At 40.4% G+C, this 25660-nt stretch overlaps 1 protein-coding gene across 2 annotated transcripts in view; it reads left to right on the top strand.

Moving 5' to 3' along the window:
* The window catches only part of NMU (neuromedin U), a 130727-nt gene that overhangs the window by 24686 nt on the left and 80381 nt on the right, over positions 1–25660 (top strand). For both annotated transcript variants that reach the window (XM_088790966.1, XM_088790956.1), the window contains exon 4: positions 8800–8862. In XM_088790966.1, coding sequence (XP_088647092.1) covers positions 8800–8862 — 63 coding nt within the window. The remainder of the gene's footprint in view (positions 1–8799; positions 8863–25660) is intronic.

Genomic DNA, 25660 nt, shown 5'->3' with positions numbered 1-25660 from the left:
TATGGTTCTGGGACTTTAGTTGTACCTCTGTCTAATCAAATTATTCTCTTTGCTTCCACCTATCTACCACTACATTCAAAAGAGTGCTTGCTATGTTTCTTTAGAACAGAAGCGTTAGCCTTGAATAATCCACAAGTTTTCTTTGGTTAGGCCATTCCATTCCTTCATCCATTTAATCCATTTCTACTGTATTTGCCTATTGTCTAAATTTTAGGGAAGTGCTGTGAACTGAATTCAGCCCCAAGCTTTCAGAGAAAGAAAATATGGTTCTTATTCTTAACCTAGATTCTAATGGTTTATTTTGAAATAATATCAATGACACCATTTTCTTTCACTGTTTTCTCACTTTCTCAAGGATCCTGCTTTGCTTTGTTACTGGGTCAGTTTTCCTGGTTCCGGATGCTCGTTTTCTTCCCTTTCCCTTGGGCTCATTTGACAGCATCTTGGCTGGGCCTATTTAAGTTATAACCCTCTGGGGTTTATGTGCCCTTTTTATGAGAGGCTTTGAAATGTGGTAAGGTAAGCAGTTACCTGCTTTATCTGTACTAAGTCTGGGCCTTTGCCCAGATGGCTGGTCTTTATATTTTCAAAATCATCCCTTCTTAAACTTCATACTTTTATATTATATCCCTGATAATTTTATATTATCTTTCATAGATGCACGAATTGACTTCTTTTGTTCAGTGACTTCATGCTTCTGGACTTCCTCATCCATTTGCCATCATCTGTTGGTAAAGGGAAACTATGGAGTTAAACACGTCATGCTTTTTCCAAAAATCTACTGTGTTGAGATCACCTGTGTCATCACTTTTGGTATTGCTTACTTCAGGGAAATTAATGTGCAGGCAAGTGGCATTTTCACTTCCCATTTTAGGACTTTCGGGTGTGATGTGTTTTTAAAAACTCTATCCAGTATATTAATAATGGACAAGAGATGGCGTCATATAAGCACACAGGGCCTTGAAGATTAAGGTCCCTGGGGGTTCAGAAGAGACAATTATAGAGTACATTTTATGTCTTGGAAAGGGAGCCGATACTATAATGAATTTTTAAGTTAGCAATTTGTTTAGTCTCCTGGGGCCCTGGCAACTTGCTGAGGTTACGGGGGGTAAAAAGCACCTGCAGAAAGGAATTTCTCAGTCAGAACCAACATTTAAAGTAGTGGTGTGTTAATGCTTAAAAAGAAATCCTGCATGCATTTTTTATAACTTATAGCGATTGCAGCTGGATCTCACGAATGATGCTCCAAGAGGTTGAGCCAGGTTGCCATTTTCCAGGCACCAGTTTCCATTATTTATGTCCTTTCTGATGGAGCTTGTGGCATATCCTTAAAGACTTAGCTTTGCTAGAAGTACAGCCCAGTACCTGAATGGAGGCATGTGGCAGATGACACTGAGTCTCCATTCTTTTTTAAAGCCTGCTGTTCTTATTTAGGAATAATCAGTGATTTAACTTAAAATCAAGTATATTTTCAAGGGTTTTGAGTTCATGGGGCTGTTCTTTGAAAAATGAACCCTCATGTGATTAGTGTTTGATTAAATGTTCAAAGAGGACAGTTTTCGTCACAATGTCAAGTGGAGATGTGACATAAAAGATTAGATCAGAGCTCAAAGGTAAATTGAAGATTCCATGAATGTTTATGATATTAGCACAGAGTAATCTGAGTTTGAAAACAAAAACCAAATATTTTGGCAGTCTTCAGTAATAGCCTAAAGAATTTATCATCTAAATTCAAGTGTAGTCCTATAGTTTTCTAAGGAATCGAAAACATGGAAATAAGGCATATATAATAGACCAATCATCAGGGAAGAAGATAAGGACCTTGACTCTTGGTAACTCCTGCCTTGTTTGAGAGCGTCTGTGTGAGCCCCACATAGCCTCCCCAGGGTTTGAGTGCAAACCAAGCTCCTGCTGCTGCTCTGCGAATGTCTCTGGCCATAGTGTCAGTCCTACACTGTGGTTGTGTGGGATGGGGTGGGCTTCTTCTCCATGCCCTTCAGTTTCATGGTTAAACCTTCTCTCCATCATGATTTAAAACCAGAGCCGTGGACTGTGAAGGGGACAGACTCCATCCCGTGTCTTTAATCTTCTTGTCTTCCCTCTTCTGGGTACTCATGCCAGGAAAAAACTTCTTCAGTCAAAAATAAATAAATAAATAAAATCCCCTTTTAATCATCAACTCATGCTGATTGATTTCTGCAAGGGTCACTAGGTCACCAATTCTGCAAACCACAGACTAGTGTGGACACAGGACACCCTGTTGCAAATGCAGTTTTACTTGAAAAATAGGAAATGTAAGGAGCTACCAAAGTGCCCTAGTCAGTGCAATAATGAATTTTCAGACAAGCTGAAATGGCAAACAGGATTCATCCAAGGAATGTTAATACCTTTTGGCTGACCTTTGAGATTCTCTATTGGCCATGATAAATAGAGCCTTACTTATTTATCCCTCATTTCTCTGCACAACGGGACACTGTAAAAGCAATACAAAGACTGCAGAAACTTAAAATGGAACATTTACTGTTTCTACCTCAAGAAGTAACCCCTAAAAAAATTATCGTATATCTTTTTCGTGTGTGCTCTCTCCCTCTTTTTGTCTGTCTACAAACACACACACACACACACACGCACGCACTCTCTAATTCTTTATGTTGTGTCATTTATCTTTTTTCCACTTAATAATACATTAATACATTTTTAAAATATGTATATTATATGGTATGTTATGTAGATGTATTGTAATTTTACCAATTAGCCATTCACTCATGGACATTTTTATTATGGAATATTATATTTAGAAACAAAGGAATATATGACAAAATTATGTTATAAATGACAACTGAATGTCTGCCAGTGTCACAGTGTATTCATTTTTCAGCAGAATCAAGTCTGAATACTTTCTGTTCTAATGATGCTACTCAATGTTCACAGCAGGAAAGAACCCTTAAAGAAGGATCTTGTTTATGCTTATTCCTTCTAAGAAAACCATTTGTGTGTTTTAATTCTGGATTCATCAAGTCATTAGTGTTCAAATGTAGTTAAGAGCGTAAGTTCATTTCAAAAGCATGCTTGGAGTTTTGCAATGTTACAGGTCATAAAAACAACCAGACTGATTCAGTACTTCCTAATAACTAATCTCTTTAATCACTGTGTTACTTAAGTAAGTAAATAATTATTGTTTGCTATATAATAGAAACAGAATTGTAATTAATTAATTTCTAGTTCTTCCTTTCAGTGCTGTTGTGCTGGCACTGCCAGCCCCTCCCTGTCTACAGACCTACGAAGGAGGCCTCACAGCCTGGCGTCCTACTTAGGCCGCCACACTGCCGAGGGCCGCAGGAGAGGACTGTGGCCTGGTGGCCCCTCACTGTTCAACTTGACCTGGATACCTGTCCTCCACAGCGGCTTATCAGAACTAATCCCATCATGCAAAAACCTCTCCTAGTAAAGTCCCTTAGACCCTCAACTGCTGCTCTGAACATTTCACTGTTTGCTTGACCTGATGGAAACTTGAGTGCTTCCTATGGACACCACCTCCCCGGCATCCCTTTCCAGTGGATGCAGTTTATTATTGAAGTTCTGTTATTATTACTTCTTACAGTGCAAGTACCACAGACCTTAGAAATCGGGGTGAGTGTCCTCTTAGCACCCCATTGATGCTTCCAGATTGTATCTCTTCTTTCTCTCTTTAAACACCCAGCTCCTTTGAATCACATGCCTTTAGACTTTACCACCCCTCTCTGTTCTATTATCTACGGCCCAGGTCCTCCCCATTCACTGTGGACCAGACCACCTCCCTGCCTTCCTGTCACTAGTCCCTGGCATCATGCTTGGAGATTTGCATTCAGCACCTTGGCTGCTTTGATACTGGATTGGTTTTGTCCATCACAGTTGCCACTTGTACAGTTTTCACTTTGACCTTTCTGTTGCCAATAACTGGACTACCTCCAAAATCTTTATTTCAAGCATTTATCTTTTGACCAGTATCTTCCATGCCCCAGCTTCCCTACTCTAGTCTTCCCATTCCAACAGTTCTTCAAATTCATTTGGACCTTTAATTTGTTCATCACAATCTCTCTCTCTCTCTCTCTCTCTCTCTCTCTCTCTCTCTCTCTCTCTCTCTCTCTCTCTCTCCTCCTATCGTTAGTTCCCTCCATATCTGGCTTAGACTCTTCTTTCTGTCTTTATAAGCACACCCCTGCAAATATCCTCACCCTCTCCAGTCTCCCTCCCTCTCTCAAACCTGAGCAGCTAAATAATGTGGAGAAAAAAACACTCAAGCATGTTGTGGGGGCAGAGCCCCAGAAAGTAGTTTACAGGCTCTCGGCCTCACGTGGAGGAGTGCTGGCTCGGGTAGTAGATGGCCGTCAGCTGTGGCTGATTGGCCGTCAGCTGTAGCCAGTTAGCCAATTAGCCGCTAATATAACTGCTGCGGCTACGGAGGAAGAGAGAAGAGAAAAAGAATGGGGGCTAGCAAGAAGATGGTGGCTGGGCTGGCAAGCGTGGATGGCGGTTTGCGGACAGTGTGGATCCAGCCTCCAGTGAGAGTATAGTGCCGCCAGAGAGAATATAGTGGTATGACTCCCCTACTTATGGCTCCGTGGGTGTTCCTTTTTGGCCTCACCATGTCCTGCGTTGTGTGGGGGGCGGGAGCAGAGACCCCGCAGGCCTCCCTGCACGACACATGGCGCAGCGAGCAGGGTCTCCCGCATGACACATGTTAGCTAGCTTCTCCTTAAACTCACAGTCACTGTACCATAACTCAGTTTCCTTAATACAGAGGGTGCCAAAGAAATGTATACACAGTTTAAGCAAGGAAAAAACTGTATTTAAATTGTAATACTCAATGTATACTGGTAACAAAAGATGAATGCAAGTCATGTGTATACGATTTTTTGGCACCCCCGGTACATTACTTTCCCCCTTCTCTACAGTGACTATTTTGCTTCTTTTCCTCTCTCGTCAATTGTCCTCACTTGTGTTGATCTGATGATCTTGTCTTATGTTATGCTTAATAAAGATGCATAATAAAGCAGGAACCCCCTTATCATTCTCTCACTGTTCCATCAAACAACTAGTAATCATAGTCTCCATTTCACTCCTGTCTCTGTGAATGAATCATTCCTGAGAGTGTGGACCAAAAAGCTCTCCTCTTGTGCCCCGGTCCCATCCCCTCTCACTTCTTTGGGACATGACTCCAGCAGTAGGTTGATGTCTGAGTACTCAGGCCCTGAGCGGGAATCTTGCCTGTGTCATCTCTAGGTGTATGAGCTTAGGAAAATTATGTAACTTCTCTCTGCCTCAATTGCCCCTCTGTAAAATGTGAGTGTTAATGAAATCTACCTCACCGAGTTGTGTAGCTTAAAGGAGTGAATGTAGGGAAATGCTTAGGGCAGGTGGAGGCTCAGGTGAGGGCCTCATCTGTCAGCTGCCCCTCCCGCCTCCCGTGCTCAGCCCCGCCCTCTCCTGAATCCTTCCCAGCAGCTGGCAGACATGGTCTAGTCACTTCATTTCTTGAACAAACAGACAAACAAAACCTTCCCTTCTCTCCACATTTCCTCAGCCCCGCAACTACCACTTCATTTCTCTGCTCCTCTAAACAACAAAGCATCTTGATGCCACCTACTTTTGTTGGCCTTCAATCCTCTTTCTTTAGTCCAAGCCACTCTTGTCTGGATTGCTGCAATGGTTTTATGGAACTTTCACTGTAAATCAGATAATGTCACTGAACTCTTTAAAAACCTCTCCCAGAAACAAAACCCACACTCTTATTCTGGCATACGAAGCCCTACAAGATCAGTATTGGTTAGATATTGCCACAATGATACTGAGGAACAAACCATCCTAAAAACTCTGGCTTAGAACAACTCTTTTCTCCTGGATCAGTCAGTTAGCCAGGGCGGCTTGCTGATTTGGGCTGGTTTGCTCACACACCTGCAGGTTAGCTGAGGGCGGCCCGACTTAGGCTGTATGGACTGGGTAGCTCTGCTCCACCCTGCACATAGGCTTGGGGCCATTCAGTTCCAGGTGTGTCTCATTCTCTCCTGGGGAGTTACCACAGGGAATGTAAGAGCACAAGAGTGCATACACAAGCATTTGAGCCCCGTTTTTGTGTCACATCTGCTGACAGCCCATTGACCAAAGAAAAGTTCATGGCAAAGCCGAAGTAAAGGGGTGGGGAAATATGTTTCTTCTACCATTAGAAGGATTGCAAAGTGACATGTCAAAGGACATGGGTATGTATGTGAGAGAGAGAGATTGAGAGACCGGGAGATTGAGAGATAGAGAGAGACAGAGATACTGGGGCTGGGCTAGTAACTCAGTTTACCACACCAGTTTCTGACATCTCACACCAGTTACCTCCTCATTCACAGTGCTGTAGCTGTGTGGGGCCTTCTCTCTGTTCGTTGAACACAACAAATTCCTTCCCACTCTAGGGCTATTTACACTATGTTGTACTATGCTATAAATATACTGGTAGCTTTAGCACTAGAGTTTGCTTTCCAGAGTATCCCAGTGACGTGACAACTATTTCTTTTCTTCATATTTTTAGTCCTTTATTTTATTTTTGATGATCATTAGAGCATTCATTGATTTGGGGATAGAGCTGAAAGCCTTTCAGATTCACCAATGAATCAATGAAACATTTTTGTTTTCCTCTCATACTCTGAAACCTGCCAAAAGATGACAAACAAATTAATTTGCTCTCCATTTGCTCAATAGGAATAATGGACAGTGGGAAGAACACTCTTAGGGAAAAAAGAAGTTTAGTGGAACTTTTAGAATTTTGGAGTTACAATGACTTGGAAAGGTATTGTGACTATGGTGACCAGAAGTGGGGAGTTACCTATGATTGTGGCAGAAGCAGTGAATGTAGTTGATGTCTGGATCAGGAACAATCTGTGAATCCCCCTGGGTCCCTGTTGGAGACCAAAGGGCCTTAACCCCCTTGAAAGCCCTGGCTGAGTTTTATCAACTAGCAAGCTCATGTACACTATTTATTACCTGTCACATCTTGTTACTGATTAGCACTTACCCAACCAGGGTTCACCTGGAGCAGGCACCTGCCTCCTCATGTATAATGCTGTTACTGTCCAGGGATGCAGCTGCACTCTTGTGTAGCTCCACCTCCTCAGATCAGATGACCAGGCTTCTCTACCCCATGGGCCTCCTTATATCTCTCTGCAGCCCTGTCCTGTCAGTCGTCTCCCCTCCGGCCCCACCCACTCCATTCCTGGGCCTATAAGAGAGTACAAGGGGTTGGGAGCATTCCAAAGGCAGGAAGTAGGGTTGATGAAGCTGATGGGCATGAGAGTAATTTGGAAGGGGCCTTGGTCTGGCTTATCTCACCCTTTGCTGCCCGTGTGACTGACTGATGTGGAAGCCCAGCAACAGCAGAAGCAGTTAACACAGATGGGTTCTACTGCAATGTTCTGCAGCCCCCACCCTCAGCCTTTCCTGCACCGCTGTGCACCCAGAGTTGCCAATCAGGATCAAATGAGATGATGTAGATGAGCCTATTTTATAAACTACAGTCCTAGGTGTAGGGTACTTTTAGAGCTTTCAGAAGACTGTATTATTTACAAACATTCATTGTCTTTGTAGAAGAATTGTTCATCCCATCCTATTGATAGCAGGCTTGGTCATGAGACTTGCTTTGGCCAATAACATGTGAGTGGACTTGGTGGGTTCATTTCTGGGCAGAAACTTAAAGAGCCAGCACATGGTTCCCTGTGTTCTGTCTTCCCCGCCTCTGTTTTTGTCACGATAGAGTCTCTGTCAGCTTAGGCTCCCTGTGATTTCAGTGAGCAGGCAAAGCCCATTGCTGGCCCTGGATGGATATGCACACGAGTGAGAAATAAATGTTGTTTGAAACTGTTTTCAGGTTGTTTGATAGCAGAATAGCCTAGCCTAGCCAAACGGACACACAGCTAAGCCCTAGAAGTCTTAGGATGTTTCTGGAAATTGGCACTGAGTTGTGAAATGTAAAATGCTGCTATCATAACCAAGATTGAAACACTTAGAAAAAAGCCAAGAAAAATAATCTTTGGTTTCAGTTTAAACAGGAAAGAAAGCTGCCTTTTTACTCATTGTTGCATCTTTTATTTTTCTCCATATCTTGTGGTTTGGTCATTAGTAGGAGTGCAGTTCTTAGTTGGCATATACACATCCCAGTGTGCAGAAAATGCAATACAGTGTATTTATTTTTACAATTTCTCTACCTTTAGTGCACGCATTTGACCATTGCCCTTAAAAAACTGACCATTTCCCTTAAAAAAAAAAAATCACTTAATACATTTATACTCCATTATCTTTTCATGGAGTATTATGCAATTTGTTGAAAAATATCATCTATGAAATAGAATAGCTTGTTTGAAGGGCAGTTAATAATGTTACCACAGTTTATATGATAAAAATCATGCAATTTAAAAAAATAAGAAAAAAATCTAAAAAAACATTTATTTTGTTTTAAATTAAAGCTTCCTTAAACTATTGTGCATTGTTTGTTTTTAAGTGAAAATAAAAATACTTTATAAATATTGTGGCCATTGAAATTCATTTCATGAAATAGATAATGATTCTTTATAAATATGATTTTGTAAATCAGAGGTGTATGGGATTTAAAAAATTAATGTCATGTGGCTTGACCATGGAAAAATGGAATGAATGACTCTCCAATGTTGCTTTATATGTGTATATGTATATATGTGTATGTATATACTCATATAGTCTTTCATAGGTGTATGTATTGTGTGTGTGTGGAGAGAGAAAGATTCATTATTTTTTCTTTGTTTTTAGGATTTTTACTGTATTCTTGCACAGAGTCCAAGAACAATATCAAGAAACATGCAGCTTTCTAAGGTATGCATTTCTTATAGATAATTCTTGACATTTGAGAAGAAAGTTGCTGATAGATTCATTTGACATTTTTTATTAGAAATTAAGAGTAATCTCCTGTAAATACTTACTGTGGTGTAAGGCAGCAGGGTGCGTGGAAAGGTACATGGTCCTTGAAGACATATAGACTTGGATCTGAATTCCAGTGTTATCACTGATTTGTTATGTATTTGGGCAAGTTAATATAACCCTTCTAAGCCTCAGTTTTTTTTCATTTGTAAAATGGACATAGTACATTCCCCTATGTTGTAGATTAAATAGGATAAGACAGATTTTTTTTATCTTTGTTTTAATCAGTATACCTTGAAGAATGTCTTAGATTTAATAAAGTCAAAAAATATTTGTTGAACAAATTAGTGATTGAATGAATGAATAGCATAGGTAAAAATAGTAAAACAGTTATATAAATTCTATGAGTTTGCATCTATTTCTGGATTCCTTATTGTCTTCTACTGCTCTATTTCTGGAATACCACCAAATCAGGCAGTGCAGTCATCTGTCAAAAACCAGTGGCATATTGTGTGTGTGTGTTTAGAAGACAGTTCATTTTACGTTTTCATAATGCAAATACATCAGATGAGGTAATATATCTTCATGCTGTTAACCTACATATGATTCATGTATTTACCACAACTGATATCAGATCAGTTATATATGACATTACTTAAGAGTAAGTGCATGAATTAAGCTAGACTATAAGACAAGAAGTGGAAACATTTTTTAAATCAAGGACAATTATCACCAAGCAGCTGAGAGCCATATAGCTTAAAAGCAGCTCAATTGATTTTTTATTTCATTTATTTTTGGTTCTGTTATAGCAGTGTTTTGATAGCTTATTATGCTCCTGCCTGCCTCTCATAACCTGGAGTAAAGGCTCAGAGAAAGAGAAGAATAAGAACTATAGGATACTTTTGTGAGTAGGAACTCTGTAATCCGAAACGAGAGACAAGCCACAAACAAGTACTTTTCAATTAGTGTATCAATAAGGCACTATGTAAAGTCTCAAACTGTGTAGCATGGACAATGGGAGAATGAGAGTAGATAATAAAGAACAAAATGTGTCGAAGTATACCACATTCAGAAGTCAAGGTAGGGAGAATGAAGGTTAATAGGCATTTTCAGGACAGGCTTCACCTATCAATCTTGAGGCAAGGGCGGTTGATCCCATGGTGGCATACTCAGATTAGTCTTAATAGCGTCTTAGAAGCAGGAAAACCCCTGTGTATCTTTGCAAAGGACTAACCATTCCATGATATGTAATGTTAATTCTAAATGACAGGTAAGTACAACATTAGGCGCTGAAGCTCTGGTTAGCTGAAATTCTGTGTTATTGCTTGAAGGGAGCAGTGCTGTTGCAGCTTGGGTATTTGCTCTCCAAGGTGATACTTTCCCTTCCAGGAAGGATCAGAAGATCCTTTGTGGAGGGTTTTGCTTTTGCTATTTTGGGGCCCAAGTCCTGTGCCCCATCTTATCCTGCAAAGACACTAAAGGTTTAGAGGAAGTACAATAGAAGCAGTGTGGCACGTTAGCAAGGACCTTGGCTTTTTAGTCCTGGTGTTGCCTCTGATTAGCCCGGATCTTCGGACAAGTTTCTGAATCCATTTTAGAGCATGTTTGGATATACGTGTATTAACCATGTTTCTAGCTTCTATAAACTTGATGCTATAACATCTGCCTTACATGTATATGCTATATACACCCTCTTCTGGACAACCCAGTAATATGCCTCAGTTACCTTGCTTCCTGCTTTCCTCATTCTGTCCCTGGTCCCCTCAGGGACATGCTTTTCCAATACAAACCAACCAATCCAGAGTCCAACCCCCAAGCATCTCCTTTATGAGGTTCTTACACTCTGGACCATTGTACACCTGCCCTAATGACATCGTGGCCAGGTACCAGACAACTGAGGATCGCTCCCGTGTCCCAGAGCTGGCTGAAATTATTCAAACTAACCAATACCAGACCTGTTTACCCTGCCTCACCTATTCCTTCCTGTGGAAACAACACTAAAGTCTCTTGCCCCGAGTCCCCTCATCCCTTCGCTTCATGACCAACCCCAGTGCTTCTTCATGTGGCCCCCTCTTCTTGGAACTGTAACAGACTATCTTCCCAATGGTAGTTGTCTCTTGATCTGTTAGCCTCATTATACCTCAGTTTTTCTGTTAATATACTATATTTTTAAACAGTGAGGAGCTGACTCCACTCTATGTCCACTGAACTACAGTGGAGGCTCAAAAGGTTAAGAACTGCGAACTGTGGAGAAAGTGGTTTCAGGCCACAGGGCCTCTTGTCTTTGCTTAGCTCTGAACATCTGCTTCATTCCTCTTACTTCCTGAGGACCAGCTTCCTTTGTTGTCTTGGGCATGATTCATCCGAGTTTCCCTCAATTGGTACTCTTGGCTGACAAGACTTCTGATTCAGCATTCATATCTTACTGCCTGGGGCTTTCTCTGTCCCTCTTCCAAATTCCTGTGAGAAATAAAAAAAACTGATCGGGCCAGTCCCGCCTTGGGTCAGCTGTCCACTTATCAGCAGTAGCCAGAGGGTAGGACAAACATGGCTGCAGGGCTTACAGAGGACAAGTGGAAGGAGCAGGACCATGGCTAATGTCCAGTACTTGAGAGTATTACACAGTGTTCTTTCAAAAAATAATTAAAGGGATTCCATTTGAAAAAATCATAAATAACTGAAAACATTACAAGTTATTATTCTTTAAGACCAGATTTGTTTAGTCAGATATCTCACCTCCCAAAAACAAAATCGAGAAGTCTAGGATGTCTAAGGCCAGTCTCCTAATAGGAATTATAAATTGATGACTTCTCAGAGGTGTAAAGCAAATACTCAGAGAAAGCTATACTCAGTGCTTGTATTGTAAGTAATGCCTTGAATTTCCATGGAAAGCTAAAACTTGGAAATTATTTCACAATAAAGGAAGAATTGTTTCAGAAACTAAGTTAAAACATTATGAAAGCCTAGCAAATATGTAAAAATAAACACCAGGTGTGCTTATTAGAGTAGAAAAGGATTGTGTAGGTCAGGGAAAAGGTGTTTATAGCAATTTGGTTAAGATTAAAAAATCCAACATTAGAATTTATAATTTTAAAAAATGAGGTGCTTTAATTATTTCAGCTTCAAGAAGCATTCTGCAAATGATAAAAATAAAGTACAGTGGAGTTACTTTGTTAATAGCTGAATGTTTGTATCCCCTTGCAAATTCATTTGTTGAAGCCTAAAACCTCCAGTGTGGCTATATTTGGGGATGGGGCCCCTTAGGACGTAATTAAAGTTGAATGAGGCCATAAATGTGTTGCCCTAATCTGACAAGTTTAGTGTCTTTATAAGAAGAGATACCAGAGATGTGGCTTGTGCATTCTCTCTCTGCTCATGCACTGAGGAAAGGCCACGTGAGGTCACAGCAAGAAGGTGGCCATCTACAAGCCAGGAAGAAAGCCCTCACCAGAAACCGAATCAGCCAGCACCTTGATCTTGGACTTCTAGTCTCCAGAACTGTTAGGAGATAAATTGCTGTTGTTTAAACAGTCCAGTCTATGGTATTTTGTTATGACAGACTGAGCAGACAAGGACATCCTTCAAATCTTTTTTGCCATGAAATTTGTTATTCAAATATTATTGTTGTGTTCTCTATGAGTTTTTCCCAGGCCAAAACAAAAGAACCTGCATTGTTTCCCAGAGAACTCTGGGAAAGGAAGCAAATATATTTCTCTTTAAAATGTGTAAATGGTGGCAAGATCTCTCCTAAATCAGTTAGAGGTAATGTGCCTCTGCTTGCCCCAGGAGGGTATATGGATGAGGAGACTTTGTTGTAGTGTATGATGGCCAAAATTTGAGTTGAGGTGTTTTTTCACTTAAATATACTTTAGGAGTTACATATTTATCTCTTTGGAAATGCAAATCTCAAGCCCATAAGCCCCACAGCCGCTTTTCCTAGTTCTGCTCAGTTGTTTCTTATTGGAGCCTAAATCTGAGCCTTGGATTATTTGAAGACACATGGACAGTCACAGGGATAAAAGGCCATTGCCATCTCAACAATCCATGACCCTGTCATATGACTGTGTGAAGGAACAGGGACCGTACAAGATAGACTTGTGGACTGAGAGGTGGTAGAGGCCCTTGGACCTGGTACAAGTGATTGGTTCAGAGACTGGAGTGGAGTTTGGCCACAGATTGCTCCCTTATTCAGATTCTATCATCCAGGGAACAAAGTCCAAATTCCCACAACTTTTCATCAGAGGTTGGCCTATGGGCCATTTCTGGCCTGCAGACTTTATTTTTTATTTTTTTGGAAATTTGCTAACATTTAAAAATCAACCTTTTTGGCTTCTCTTAAAAAAAAAGAAAAAGAAAAAGTAACTGGGTGTGAATAAGGTATACCCCTGGGAACAAGTCATAAGGTCTGTAGGTCCCCAGCCTCTACCATTCCCTAATGTCTTTTACCTGCCCATTCTACTCATTCGTGGTGCTTGTGGGTCATTTGAGATCGGAGACCTTTGTTCTAAAGCAGAGGTGTCCAAACTTTTCTCAATGTTTTTCACCAAGGGCCATATGCGGTAATATACACAAACAGCCGGGCCACTCACTCGAGGTGAAGTACATATTGCCTCACCTGGTTTATTTAAGTAAACTAAATATATTTTTGGAATTTGCTGCGGGCCAATTAAAAATGGATTGCGGGCCGCAGTTGGCCCGTGGGCCGCAGTTTGGACACCCCTGCTCTAAAGCAACCTTCTTCTTTTTCTCATAAGCCATTGGGCAGCTGTATCAGAGCAACAGGCTCAAACAATGTAAATTAGTCAACTTTAGTCACTGTTCACAAATAAAAGATGAAAGGGCTTCTATTAGAATAGTTGTTTCTGTGTAAAATAGACAAATAAAAACTCTACCTTGGGGAAACACAAACCCATCCCTGGGCAGAAAGATTCAGTCTCTGGATGAAAATTGAACTTTGCAACTTCAAAACTAGTATTGCTTTTCTACTTGATATTTAGAAACCTCTTAGATTTTATTAAATGAGGCACAAGTAAGCAAACTCCTTAGCTCCTCTGAGGACTCAGCAATACTCATCGGTGGCATGGATGAGGGTGTAAACAAAGGCAGGAGAGAAGGAGTTACTAGGTAGGGAATGAAAAGAGGCAGAGAAGAGAGAGGACAAGAATGAGGGAAAACAAAGAGAGGGGAAGAAAGGCGAGGGGATGAGCATCAGAGGGTTCCATTCCCAGTTCTTTCAGAGCCATGTTGGAATTCACTTTGTTCTGAACTGTTACTGCTAATTTATCCACCAGGTGGTGCTCTGAAATACCAAATAAACATCAGTCCTGAATTTAAAAATTACGTTGCCTGGATGAGGTTATCAGAACTGGAGAGTACACATGCCTGACTACTCTTTATTTGAAAATGTATATATTACATAATTCATAAAATATTTTTATTAGAAGGATGAAGTTTAGGAGGACAGTTGGAGGCATTTAAATTATTTTCAGTTTTTATTAAAAAGAAACAATGTCTTTATTCTTTATAAAGTATAAATTTTAAAAATCAAGAGAATTACAGTGAATATTTGTATTAAAAATTCTGTATGTTTTCATACCCTCCTCCCAGTTTCTTAGGACTGAAGCTGGTCCCCCGTTAGAGCCACGTGTCCCCACTGTGTGTCTGTGGGATGCTGAAAAGAGTTCACTGGAGGAATGAATGTTTTCTGCATTCAGCCTGGGCTCACCAAGCACACCCTGGCTCCATTTGCCAAGTTTTGGTCCCTGTTTTTGATACACCTCCATCCTCTGGGTTCCCTCAGAAGCTGAGGTCTGGCTTCTTCACCAGCACCCTGTTTTCCTCTTGGCTATCTTCAAACACCATTCCCAGATAGGTCTGCCTCTATTCCTTTTCCCATAGCCACTGGAAGTGAATTTAGACTCTTGAAAAAAAGTCTCTAATTTATGACGCAACCTAAAGGGGCAAAAATAAAGGACATAAAGAGAAACATGCATTGGAGGCCCTGTTCTCAAAGATTTGGCATTAAATCATCATATGACAAATGACAGAACAAATACAGCAACAATATCTTTGCAGTTAGCCTGTCCTGAGTTCAAATTCTGACTACCCTACGTTACCTGTGTGGTTATGGCAAAACTAGATAGCCCCTTTGAACCTTAGTTCTCGCTTCTGTGTTATGGGGATGATAATTCGTACTTTGCATGGTTGTTGTGGGGATTAAAAGCACCTTGGTTAGGAGTCTACCCATCAATTTCAGTGCCCTCTCCATTCTCTTCCTTACCTTACGTTACCTGTGCTCCAACTCAAAACGTGTACTCCATTGCTAGTAACAGAGGCACTGCTGTGCTCCCCTGTGCTCACTCCTGCCTTGATGATCTGCTCCCACACTTTCCTGATGCTGACCACTGCCTGGCTCTCTGCCATCTTGAGGCTTCCAGTTCCTCATTGCCTCGTGCTCTGGGGTGCTGGACAGCCACCTGATGCCTCTCTGTAGCCAGTTGCCTGCTGCTTTCTGCAGTGGCTAATATCCCTAACCGTATGCTCTCTGGGTACATCCTCCACTCCCCTTTTCCCAGTGAGATCCCCATTCCTGCTGTTAAGTTAACTCCCTAAGTAGTTGCCTTACTGTGAAGACCTCCTCTACATCACTGGGCCCGATGCTTTAGGAAAAGAGCTGTCCAGCTGCGCTGTACAGAGCCTGTCTTTGCCTCCTGGGCATGTGCAGAAAGGTGGTGATTTCTAAATTAGACTTGAGAGGTGGTCTGTCTGTCCTGACAGAGAAGGCTGGCCTTTGCTATTACAGCTTGACGAGCCGTGAAGCTGCTCCTGGGCGGGTTGCAACCCGTCATAAAACCCTGGTCCTTTCAGGGCAAGAGTCCACCTCAGGGAGCCCCAGACAGCATTGCCAAGGTTATAAAAGGAAGTAAGAAGGGTGAGGTGAGGTGATCAACAGAAGACAGAGTAAAGAACTCAGAAGTTGTGTGTCTTGAGAGCAGGTGGTTCAGGCCCAAGGCCAAATACACTGACTGAGTTACAGGAGCCCGTGGAACTAGGAAGCTGCCCGTTAGGAGACAGGTTACTGTTACTATCCTGGTGTAGCAGGACATTCCTATTTACATGTATTTAAAAACCAATTCAGTAGTTCCTGGACATAATTTTCTACTATATTTCCAAAACTGTTTTTATGCTAAAAGCCCTATAGAAAGTTCATTTATCTGCATTATATTTTATTCTCCAAGTTGTATAACTACAAATGGTTTTTCTGCTGTGAAGAACTCACTCTGTTTTGTTAAAGTGTAACCTTATCAGATTTTACATTAAATGCTTAAAATCCAAGTATTTAAAATTCTGAGGAAATAACATATTTAAATAGAAACTTTGTTAATGTGCCACTTTATTAATGGTGGTAATGGTTGTGAAAATCTACTTTTCATAAATAGTATTCCTAATCACAGATACAGAAGTATTGTAGTAATTGGCATTTGATCAAGTTCTTCCCCTCCCCACCCCATTTATTTTAGCTTTTACTTCCCTTGCCTTTGAGGTCAAATTCATAAAATCATCTTTGATCCCAAGGTCCATAAGTTTAGTACCTATGTTTTTTTTTATATGCAGTTTATTGTTTCAGGTCTTATGTTTAGTTCTTTGATCCATTTTTAGTTCATTTTGGTCCATGGTGACAGATAGCAGTCTAGTTTCTTTCTATTGCATGTGGTTTTCCTATTCTTCCAGCACCATTTATTGACTAAGTTTTTTTTTTTTTTCCTCCATGGTATGTCTTTGGCTCCTCTGTCAAAAATTATCTGTCCATATCTATGTGGGTTTATTTCTGTGTTCTCAATTCTATTCCATTGGCCTGTGTGTATGGTTTTCTGCCAGTACCATGCTGTTTTGATTATTGTTGCCCTGTAGTACAAGCTGAAGTCAGGGAGTGTGATACCTCCAGCATCAAGTTCTTGATCAAGTTCTTAATGAAAATTGTATCTCCAAAACTTGAGTCTGCTCTCCATAAACAGCAACAACTATTGAAACAATAAAGCAAAATGCTATGGTTCCAGTGATCCTGATGTCATAGTTTTAGGGAAGCCAAACTAAGAGGCTTCAATTTGCCAAAGCCATTTCTTTTTAATCTCCTCCAGCAAGTAAGTCCAGTAACAGCTCTGTAGTTTATTCCAAATTACACATGCAACCATTCTTTCTCTTTTATTATGCTGAATGCTTTTTTCCCCCTGAATACCACATGTGGGATACAATTAGATCAGGTTTTTTTACATTTTTTATTAGTTTCAGGTGCACAAAACATGTAATAGTTAGACATTTATCATTTATATCCCTCACTGTGTCAACCCCCCTCCTCTCATCCACTATCCCTCTGACATCGCACACCATTACATTTGCACTGTCTCCATTCCTAATGCTGTACTCCGCTTCTTGTAACTATATACATAATATATAAATATATATATATATACACATATACATACACATACATATACATATATAAATACATATATGTATATACATACATATATAACTTGTAGTTGACATTCATTATTGTTCAGCTTTAGCTTCAGGTGTACAGTGCAGTGATCAGGCATCTACATCTTCCCTGAGGTGGTCTCCCTAACGAGACAAGTGTCCATCAGATACCCTACAAAATAGATCAGTTTTGATAATAAGGGGTTACTGGTTTTATTTTAAAGTTTGCTTAACAGGGAATTTAAAACTCAATGTAAAGGATGGATCTTAAGGGCAAGCCCAACAAGCCAGTTTCAAAGAGTTGCACACTGTATGATAATATAACAGTCTCCAAATGACAAAGTTATAGAAAAGAACAGACCAATGGTTGTCCAGGCCAGTGTTTGGGATGTAACACCAGGGGGGTTCTCTGTAGTGATGGAACAGTTCTATGTCCTGATCGAGGTGTTGATTACTTGGCTCTCCACATGTGATAAAACTTCATAGAACAATAAACCAAAAAAAAAAAGAAAAAAGTTTATATGAAATCTGAATAAGATCTGTACCTAAGTTAATGATATTGAATAATGTCAATATCCTGGTTTTGACAATCTGCGAAGGCGATATAACATATTGTTATTTGAGGAAGCTGCATTCAAGGTACATGGGAACACTGTACTTCCTACACAGTTTCTTGTGAGCCTTAAACTATCTCAAAAAAAGTTTAAATCAGTGGAAAGAAGTTATTAAATATCTGAAGGGTTTCTTTCTTTCTTTTGAAATACCAGAATGTAAGTTCTTTGACAACTTTTGTAAGTCAGTGACACTAAGTGCTTTAGGAAAAAAAGGCAGGTTTGCAATAACCCATAGGAATTTTCCAATACCATTTCCTAAATTACGTTCCCTTTTAGTATTAGTTTCTTCTCTCTCTCCTGTTCATCCAGTTTCTGTCACTCCTTTCTAATACCTGACAACTCTCTGCTTCTCATTTCCTCCTGTCTTCTATTCCTTGTGCATAATATAATCTCCTTATTATCCCCACGAAACCCAAAATCAGGCCAGTCACTTCCATTTATAGTTATGGTCTGTGTGTACTTCCGTATATTTCTGGAGAGAGGAGGGGGTGTTAGAAGAATCCTAATGAGCAGGGGTAGGTGAGACAGAGAAGAGAATTTGTATTTATTCTTTACTTAGGGTACAAGTCTCAAAATGTAAATCTCTGAATTGTTCCTTTGCATGGCAAAAATGTATCTAGGTTAAAAAACAAACAAATGAATACATTTGCTTCAGTTGCCCCCAAGTCCCTCAATAGCTCACTTTTAGAAATATGCTTCAGGAGGCACGTGGGAAGGGACCAAAATAAACAAGAAATAGTATGGTAATATTGTCTGAAACATTGGCCTTAGTTAAAATGAGGTCACACTCAGAATTGATCATCTTCTCATTCCAATGCAAAACCTCTTGGTACTACAGAGGTTAAAGTAGATTTTCCCAGAGTTGTGGGGTTGATATGATACTGAATCTCAACAATAATCCCTAGTTGATGTTGATTCTATCCTTAACAGGAAAAACAAATTGTGGGTACAAAAGAAGATTCTCATTGACAATCAAGAATAATTCTCCATTGCTTCATTATAAAAACAAACTTTGGAGATTCTTGGAAATGGCTTGCTAACTCCAGTTTTCTTTGTAGTTTTGGCCACTCTCAACTCTTTTTCAAAGCCTTTGGAAGTTTTGGGGTCAAGGGAAGGCCAGAATAAAAATTATAATTGCAGCTACGTGGAATGCCTGTATGGAATGGAGAATATGACTTCTTTTATTAAATATGACACAAGAAATAATTACCTCGTGGACCCTGCTATCTATGGGTATATAATACAGTTTGGTGTTATGGAGTAGTAGATGATGAATCATGAAATTAACATTTATGAGACATTAATCAGGCTCTTTCTAATATCATTCAGTGCCTGCCTGTCTTCTCTGCCTTTCATTGAATTTCACATGAAGAAAAAACTTGCCCTGGTTTGAATGAACCTTATAAAAATGAGTGCAAAGTCTCCCTGGATGGGGTTTGTGTTGATTTAGGTCATGTTGTCAGCCCCACCCCCGATGTCCTGACCCAGAACCTGGAGGAGAAGGGCTTGGGACTCTGTATTTTTAATGAGTGTACCTGATGACTTTTTATGACTAAGTTTGGAAAACACTGCTTTAGTCCAACCCTGTCTGGCGCCAGAATTCAAGTTCTCTTATCCAAGAGTCAGAACAAGGCTGAGAAGCAGGGCTTTTTGGATTCAGAAGCGTTGCATAAATAGTGTATCAAGGAGGAACCTGGAAGCAAGATTCAGCCTTAAGAATTAGGACTTTCGGGTTCTAGATGTGGGAATTTGGGCTCCAGTGAACTGAACTGTTCAAGGCAGGGCTCTACTGCTGTGGGAAACAAGAGCAGGTCCTGAGAGACAAAATGATCAGTCAAGCTCCTTGGCCATAGTAGTTGAGTGTGGTGGCAAACCGCTTCCAGCCCTCTCGGTGCAAATGAAAGTTGTAGGCTTATGTGATATTCCTGTCTGATGGAAGCCGTGGGGGAAGGCCACACCCTCATGGGTAAGCAGCGGGTGGCATCGTTCTTGAAAAGGATCTTGTTATTGGATGGCAGCCAGTGAGGTAAATGGAAGGTCCTCAGGAAACCAAAATTCACCAAGGAAGAAGTGAGGGGACTCTGATTTCGATCAAGGCTTTATTCTTTGGGTCCAGATGTAAAAGGGTTTGGGTGTCCTTGAAGCTTCACCCTCTTCAGTTCCTCAGGGTCATGGTGAGCATAATTATGTGTCAGATCGCCCTCCTGGGAAGGAGGGTCTCAGAGAACTTGAATGGTGCTATGAGGCCCAGGAGAGCCTTCTCACAGGAGAGCCTTAGTCACCTGCAGTCTTCCTGGGAGCGTGCCCTGGAGGTGGATCGTACTCCCACGTGAGGCTCGAGAAGGCAGGTGGACGTGCACATGAGATGTAAGGAAATGATTACTGCATTCTGTTGGGCCATGAGTAGGGACTGTCAGACTGGAAAGAAATGCATTTTAATTTTGATCGTTCCTATAGACTGAATGTTTGTGTTCCCCCGAAATTCATAAGTTGAAACCTAATCCCCTGTAATGGTGTTTAGAAGCCTTTGTGAGTAGGTCATGAGGGTGGAGCCCTCATAATGGGATTGGTGCCCTTGTGAAGGGCTGACGAGATCAGAGTTTCCCCTCTGCTGTGTGAGGACGCAGTGCAAACACGGCCTCTGTGAGCCAGGAAGTGGGCGCTCACCAGACACGCAATCTGCTGGCACCTTCATCTTGGACTTCACAGCCTCCAGAACTTTGAGAAATAAATTTCTGTTGTTTATACGCCACCTGGTCTATGATATTCTGTTATAGCAGCCCAAATGGACTAAAACAATCATAGAATGAATAATAGAAATAATAGCTGCTTTAAAAAATTCAAATAGCAACTTGGAGTAACCTTCTAAATTCTGATAAATTTGTTTTCCTCTTTCAACAGGAATCGCCCTTATTCTTTTCATGGCCAAAATTAAAAATGGACTTTCTGGTTCACTGTTCTTTGTACCAGTATTACAGGTTATATTGTTATATTTTGTATCATAAGCTTCTCTTGTAGAATCAGTACATAAATATTTGAGTAAAATTTATTAAACTAATTAGAAGACTTGGCTCTCTTCATCTTTCAGAATCTTCTCTGCCAGTCACACTCTTTTTTGTTTTTTATTTATTTTTTAAATTTGTTGGGGTGACAATTGTTAGTAAAATTACATAGATATCAGGTGTACAATTCTGTATTACATCATCTATAAATCCCATTGTGTTTTCACCACCCAGAGTCAGTTCTCCTTCCATCACCATGTATTCGATCCCCCTTACCCTCATCTCCTACCCCCACCCCCCTTACCCTCTGGTAACCACTAAACTATTGTCTGTGTCTATGAGTTTCTGTTTCTCATTTGTTTGTCTTGTTCTTTTGTTGTTTTTGGTTTATATACCACATATCAGTGAAATCACATGGTTCTCTGCTTTTTCTGTCTGACTTATTTCGCTCAGCATTACACTCTCAAGATCCATCCATGTTGTCACAAATGTCCCTATATCATCTTTTCTTACCGCCGAATAGTATTCCATTGTGTATATATACCACAACTTCTTTATCCATTCATCTATCGAAGGACATTTTGGTTGTTTCCATATCTTGGCCACCATAAACAAAGCTGCAGTGAACTTTGGAGCACACGTGTCTTTACGTATAAATGTTTTCAGATTTTTTGGGTAGATAGATACCCAGGAGAGGGATTGCTGGGTCATATGTTAATTCTATTCGTAATTTTTTGAGGAACCTCCACACTGCCTTCCATAGAGGCCGCACCAGTCTGCATTCCCACCAACAGTGTATGAGGGTTCCTTTTTCTCCACAGCCTCTCCAACACTTGTTACTATTTGTCTTGTTGATGATAGCCATTCTGGCCAGTCACACTCTTACCTGTTGGCTTATAATCATGTGAAAATCACCTCTTTCGTGAACCCTCACCTGGCTCCTCTAGCCACATGTGACTTCTCCATTCTTTGCAACCCCATAGCATGTTGGTTTATAAGTTCTTTATGGCCCTCAGTATTTCTTTTACTCTTCAACATTTAATTTACCTGTAGGTAGTATTTATTTATAACGCTTTTTGTTCCACAAAGGAAATGTTTAGAAGAAAATATAAAATAAGTGGGAAGATGGTAATGAAAGGAAAATAAATATAGGACTGCAAGATGAAGCCACTGTCACACACATTTATTGGGCACTTGCCATGTCCCACATGCTAGACAGCCCCTGCTCTCCTGGAACGCAGAGCTGAGTCGGGGCACAGCTGTGGCTTACTGACCAGTTCAAACCTAGGAAATGCTCAGAGACCAGCTTCAAACCATCACCAGAGGTTTGATATTAATAATTCTGCCCCCTACCAACCCATCTTTTTACTAATTCACCCACTTTTTACTATTGTTTCTTGTTAAAAATTAGGCGGTAGTGTATTATCAATTGTGCTACTATTTTTCATTAAAGGACTTTCTTTTTAACTCCACAGATATCTTCGTGGAGGCTCTTCCTGAGCCTTCTTCAAGGTTTAAGATCTTCCATGCCAAGATTTTAAAACCATTCATGTGATTATGCTAGGGAGACAGGGTATCCTTCAATTTTCCCAGGGAATTTCTGTTCCAGCTTGAGAGTACTTAATGTATACTATCTAGTCAAATGAATCCCTGGCAGTTTTTTCTTTTATCAAGTTACAGCTGCCTCTGTAAAAGAAACCTCATTTATATGTTTTCTCTACATTGACTAACTGGCAACAAATAAGATAAAGAAATGATGATCATTTTCGAAATGTTGTAAGAGCAACTGATGGCACCAAAATATTCATTTATGGCTCCAGGAAAAACCACAGAGGGAATGTTATGACTGTTCCAATATGTAAAAGTGTAGATTATTACCATGGCAATGTAAAAAGCCACAGACTTCCCTCAAATCACTTCCTAATTTCTGTATTTTGACCAAAATAATTGTTAAGGAAAGTCCCGTCTGGGCCATTTTTAAAGCAAAGGATTTGCATAGGAATATTTTTAAAATTATGAGAATATTTATTCTAATTTTGATTTATATCTTTATGTATAAAACAAGAATAAGAAAAACTATAATTAAAATGTAATTTTCATTGTAGTTGAGCTTTTAAAATAGTATTTTATTATAACAACTATCACCTCAGATAATTAGTAATTAGAATTTTTTTCACAGGACTTATTTCTTCAAAAATGCTGAATTTTTGCTGCTCTGTTCTCAAAATTCAACTTAATTGCTAATTTAAGATCATGGGTCTATGTGCTCCTCCACAAATTAGAGTTTTACTCCCGGGTACCTCCAAGAAATGTTAATTTCCTGAGTCTTTTCCCCCCCATTATATTACATAATAAAGTCTGTTACTTTAACCTAGAAAGAGGATATTAGACTTTGCTCCCCCAAAGAACCAGGTGTATACATTTATATATTAATATATCAGGAGCTCTGCCATCACCATTTCTCGGCTTTTTGTTTTTTGGTGGGAGAGGCAAGGTACGTCTGATTCAATGTGGGACAGAGGGTATGGAGGGTCAGCCTGTGACCCAAGGGGCAGGCAGGGTCTAATCTGGGAGGTTATTAGATGATGCTTGGAGCCAACAGGGATGACATCAAAAGCCAAAGGGAAATAAGCCAACAACCTGAGAGCAACTGCTAGGAGGATCAAAATAAATTTGCAAAGGTAGGCTTCTTGCTTCAGATAAATACTTAGTAAATCCCTGGCCATGTTTCTGAGGGTTTTCTGACCAGAATTTAGTAATAAATATATTTTATATCATAGCGTAATACAGGCTCACACAGCCCTTGCTGTGTCCAAGTGTTAGATCTCTGCCCTCACCGTGGGTGAGGCACTCTGATATTTTCAGTTCTCTTAGGTTGTATTCTATTCCATTTACAGATGTAGGTAGGAGACTTACTTTCCTGATTTCATGAGCTGCTTAATTGAGAGAAGTCCATAGCTTAAAATGTACAGTCTGGGAGATTGGGAAGATGGGATGGAAGAGAATACAAAAAAAAAAAAAAAAAGCCAGAGGATGTGGTTTTTTATTTTAAGATTGAAAGCTCCTTCAGAATTTAGAATGTAACACACAAAACAACAAAAGAACATGTCTATAGGGTAAATCAAAACAAGCAAATAAACAGGCAATTAGTACTAATACAAGTTAGTTATAGAAGTGTCAACTTGAGATGTGAATAGTTAAGGTCAGGAATAGAGGTTTCCTGCAAAAATAATGTAAAGCCAGCTTTTGAGTGACACTGATTGATGGAGAATCCAGAGAAGGAAATAGCCCAGATGGTATAACAGCAAGCTCCAACAGATTGTGTGTGGTACAGAAGGATAAAGAAGTTCACTTAGGAGAGAGGAGGGCGGTAGAAGCTTTCAATCCTTTAGACAGCCTCAGAGGCGCTCGAAAAACACTACCTTTGCTTATAGAAGTGACACAAAGCAATTGTGTTTAAGGATTATTCTAGTGACTTTGTTGAGAGCAGATGCATTGCCATCAGATTTACTGGAAACAAAAGAGATTGTTGTTGTCACCTAGAGAGTGAAAAACGTGATCTAATGTCACAGAAGTGAAAATATAGGAAGGGAGGGATCCGGAATTGAGGATTCATTGACTTCTATATGTCAGTTTTGTGATGACTCTTCTTGGTATAAGCGTCCAATGCTGGGAGTGACTTGAGAAGAGATGAAAGGACTGGCTGTCAACAGTGTCTCCTGTTGCTCTGCCAAGGCCCTGGCTTCCTCTAGCCTGACCGGGGATTCCCAGTATTCATCATTAGTGGGTTAAACCACAAAGACAAAGCTCATTCCAAAGGCTCTGCCCCTGCTATCAGTAACCTTTTATCAGCCTCTCTCTGATCACTGAAAAGCTGTGTGTGTTTAGGAAATCTTCCAGTGCTTTGGAAAAATCAGACCTAGACCCTCCAAGGTAATGATAGAAGAGAGATCTTTCATGTGGGTAGGGATAGCTGGACCTCAGAGTCCTTCCTGCGTCTTTTTTCTAGACGTTCATCTTTCCCTTGGGAAACTCACTGATTGCTCCTGCTCCTGTTTCTGCTGGGGTCACCCTTCTCCCCCTCGGCTGCCTGGGAAGATCTAGGCCTGGGCTCCGTAAGAAGTTTGATAGCAGATTTAGCTGCAAGAACCCTTCCCATCAAGCACGAGGTACCTCAGAGTGCATAAATGGCAGCTGGCATGAGAACACCCAGCCCTCTCTTGACACACATGCCCATGCCAGCCCCACTGTTCACTGCTCTGATTAAAGGGCTTGTGTATTGATCGCTCCCCATTACTAGTTAATAAGGCCTCTTATTGGCCGGGTTCACGTCTTACTCATTTTCACAGCCCCTTACTACTTAACACACAGTACCTTACATTGATGTTTGTAAATAAATTAACAGCACAATGAAAATATACAACATTGTTGTTCTTCCAGGTGCCCCTACAAGGCTGAAGTTAAATTTTATATCTTTTATTTAGGAGAATGACCCTAAATTCGTTATTAGAAATTAGTTTATCAAATGAGTAGAAATTAGTTTATCAGATTAGTGCTTTGTCCTTGTACTATCTCTGAGGCTGTGAATGATGACTATCAAGTGGGAGACCTTAGGAAGATGCTAGGGAGCCTGAGGGACCACCAGCAAAAGGAAATTGT

This window comes from Rhinolophus sinicus, chromosome 1 (assembly GCF_057876585.1).
Source record: "Rhinolophus sinicus isolate RSI-liver-muscle chromosome 1, RSI-T2T, whole genome shotgun sequence".
Lineage (NCBI taxonomy): Eukaryota > Metazoa > Chordata > Mammalia > Chiroptera > Rhinolophidae > Rhinolophus > Rhinolophus sinicus.
The sequence above is the reverse complement of the archived record's forward strand: the minus strand, read 5'-3'. Positions and strand labels throughout refer to the sequence as shown.